The sequence below is a fragment of the Hippopotamus amphibius genome, chromosome 15 (assembly GCF_030028045.1).
Source record: "Hippopotamus amphibius kiboko isolate mHipAmp2 chromosome 15, mHipAmp2.hap2, whole genome shotgun sequence".
Lineage (NCBI taxonomy): Eukaryota > Metazoa > Chordata > Mammalia > Artiodactyla > Hippopotamidae > Hippopotamus > Hippopotamus amphibius.
The window spans coordinates 9,405,967-9,408,124 of NC_080200.1; the positions used below are offsets into that span (position 1 = coordinate 9,405,967).

General features: G+C 40.6%; 1 protein-coding gene across 1 annotated transcript; it reads left to right on the plus strand.

Moving 5' to 3' along the window:
- Positions 1–888: 888 nt before the first annotated feature.
- LOC130836089 (developmental pluripotency-associated protein 2-like) lies at positions 889–1,827 on the plus strand. Its single transcript, XM_057708044.1, has one exon. It carries the CDS (start codon positions 889–891, stop codon positions 1,825–1,827), a length of 939 nt encoding a protein of 312 aa, XP_057564027.1.
- The last annotated feature ends 331 nt before the right edge of the window (positions 1,828–2,158 follow it).

The following is a 2,158-nucleotide window of genomic DNA, read 5'->3' on the forward strand; positions in this document are numbered from 1 at the left end:
CAAGAGGCAGAGTTCATTGGTAGCATCTTTGAAACTTTCCCCACACAGACCTCACCCTCTATCAGGACTTTTGACTCGAAGAAGAATGAGACTATAGAGATATTTCTCTGTTTTCCAGCCTCATCTCCAGCCCATCACTATGTTATCTGTTCATGAAACATTCCCAGGAGAAGAACTGGCACATGGAAGATTATGCCCTGCTTTGGGTACTTCTGCAGATCCCGTCATTCTGTCCTGGCCATAAAGTCAGAAACACCTCTAGTTTCTCTTACACCCATAGAGTTCTTTGATCAATGGTAGAATAAGCCACGGCCATTCAGCACCCAAGTTCTACAAGCACCTTATTTCTGCTCAATTAGAGAAGGCAGATCTCTCTCTAAATATATTTTCTTTAGGACCTTTGTATTTGAACTCTTGTTGTCATTCATATAACGTGCTTTTGGCTTACAAAGTGGGATATGTGAGATGATGGTCTGTTGCAACCTTCTACATCATATCTTTCCATCCTCCTGGCTCAGAGTCTATGTATGAGGACCTTAGAGATTGATTCTCATTAACTGATAGGTAGAAAACTAGACTATATATCCAATTCAGTCGGACATGGAAGAAAAAATGCTAATTATGTGTGTGCATAAATGTCAGGGGAAAATTTGGGCAACTCCAAATGAGGAAATTGCAAGAGTGTAGAAAAGGATTAGAGAAAAAGAAATGGGTGTCAAGAAATTTAAGAATACTAGAGCAATTAAAAAAGTATAATAGAAACAGGAAGTAGAAGGAGACATTTGCTTATAAAAGGAGAAACTGGACTAGAAACCCTCAGGTACGGAGGATTAAACTGCAGCTATCCTTAACATTGCCGGCTCTGCCTTTCTCTGAGAATTCCTAGAAATGGCACACCCGAGTTATGAGAAAAATTTCTTTGAAGAGCCTTTAGATGAAGAAGATGTGATTCTTACATTGGTTCCAGTTAATGAGGAAATTGTTGAAGACCATCAAATGGAACCAGGTGTTTCTTCAACTTCAGAAGTCAAAGTGGAGCCACTAAGTCCAAATGATCAAGTTCATACTCCTCAAACAAATGAGCAATTGAAAGCTTGCCGAAAATCCAGTTGTAATAAACTAATTTATCCCTTGCCGACCATGTTGCCTCCAATTAACAATGTGAGCCGGAACACTTTGCGGAAATGGTGCCAGCAACTTAATTTGAGTACCGATGGTCAGAAAATAGATGTTTATCTAAGACTCCAGAAACATGCTTATCCTGAAAAAGATCAGTATATTCCTGAATCATCACAGGAGGCCAGATTGCAGTCATGTTCAAGGAGACACAAGGGAACAAGCGTTCGGAAAAGGAAGATGAGTGAGAGCAAGGAAAAGACTAACATGGTTGAAGTGATAACTTCAGCTCACGAAGCCATGTTGGCAGCATGGTCAAGAATTGCTACAAGAGCTGTTCAACCTAAGGCTGTGAATTCATGGCCCCTTCCTACCTCTGTTGAGTCCTTTCTGCCCCAAGCCTCTGGTGTCCGGTGGTGTGTGGTCCATGGCAGACCACTCTTGACAGACAAAGAAGGCTGGGTTCGCCTGCACTTCCATGCAGGTCAGACGTGGGTGCCTGACACTCCCAGGAGGATGATCTCTCTCTTCATGTTACCTGCCTGCACTTTCCCATCCCCAGACCTAGAAGATAACATGTTATGCCCTGAATGTGCTAAGAGGAACAAGAAAATTATGAAAAGATTACTTGCAATGGGGAAGAGGAAGAAACCTGGTTTGGACACACCAGCCTCATTGCTTTTAGATGGGCCATGTCTTAATACAAAATAAATGGTTGCCAGAGGTGAAGAGGTGGGGGGTGGGTGAAATGAGTGAAGGAGGGTAATTGTATGGTAATAATAGTAAATAGACTTATCATTGTCTATTAATTTTGCAGTGTACACAAATATGGAATTACTATGTTGTACATCTGTGACATAATATTATATACCAATTTTACTGCAATTAAAAAAAATGTTTGTTAGAATTCACCTGTGAAGCCATCTAGTCCTGGACCTTTTGTTTGCTGGGAAATTTTTGATTATGATTCAACCTCCTTACTAGTAATCAGGAAAAGAAAAATAATAAACGGTGGAGAGCCCACAGCTAAAAAAAAAAAAAA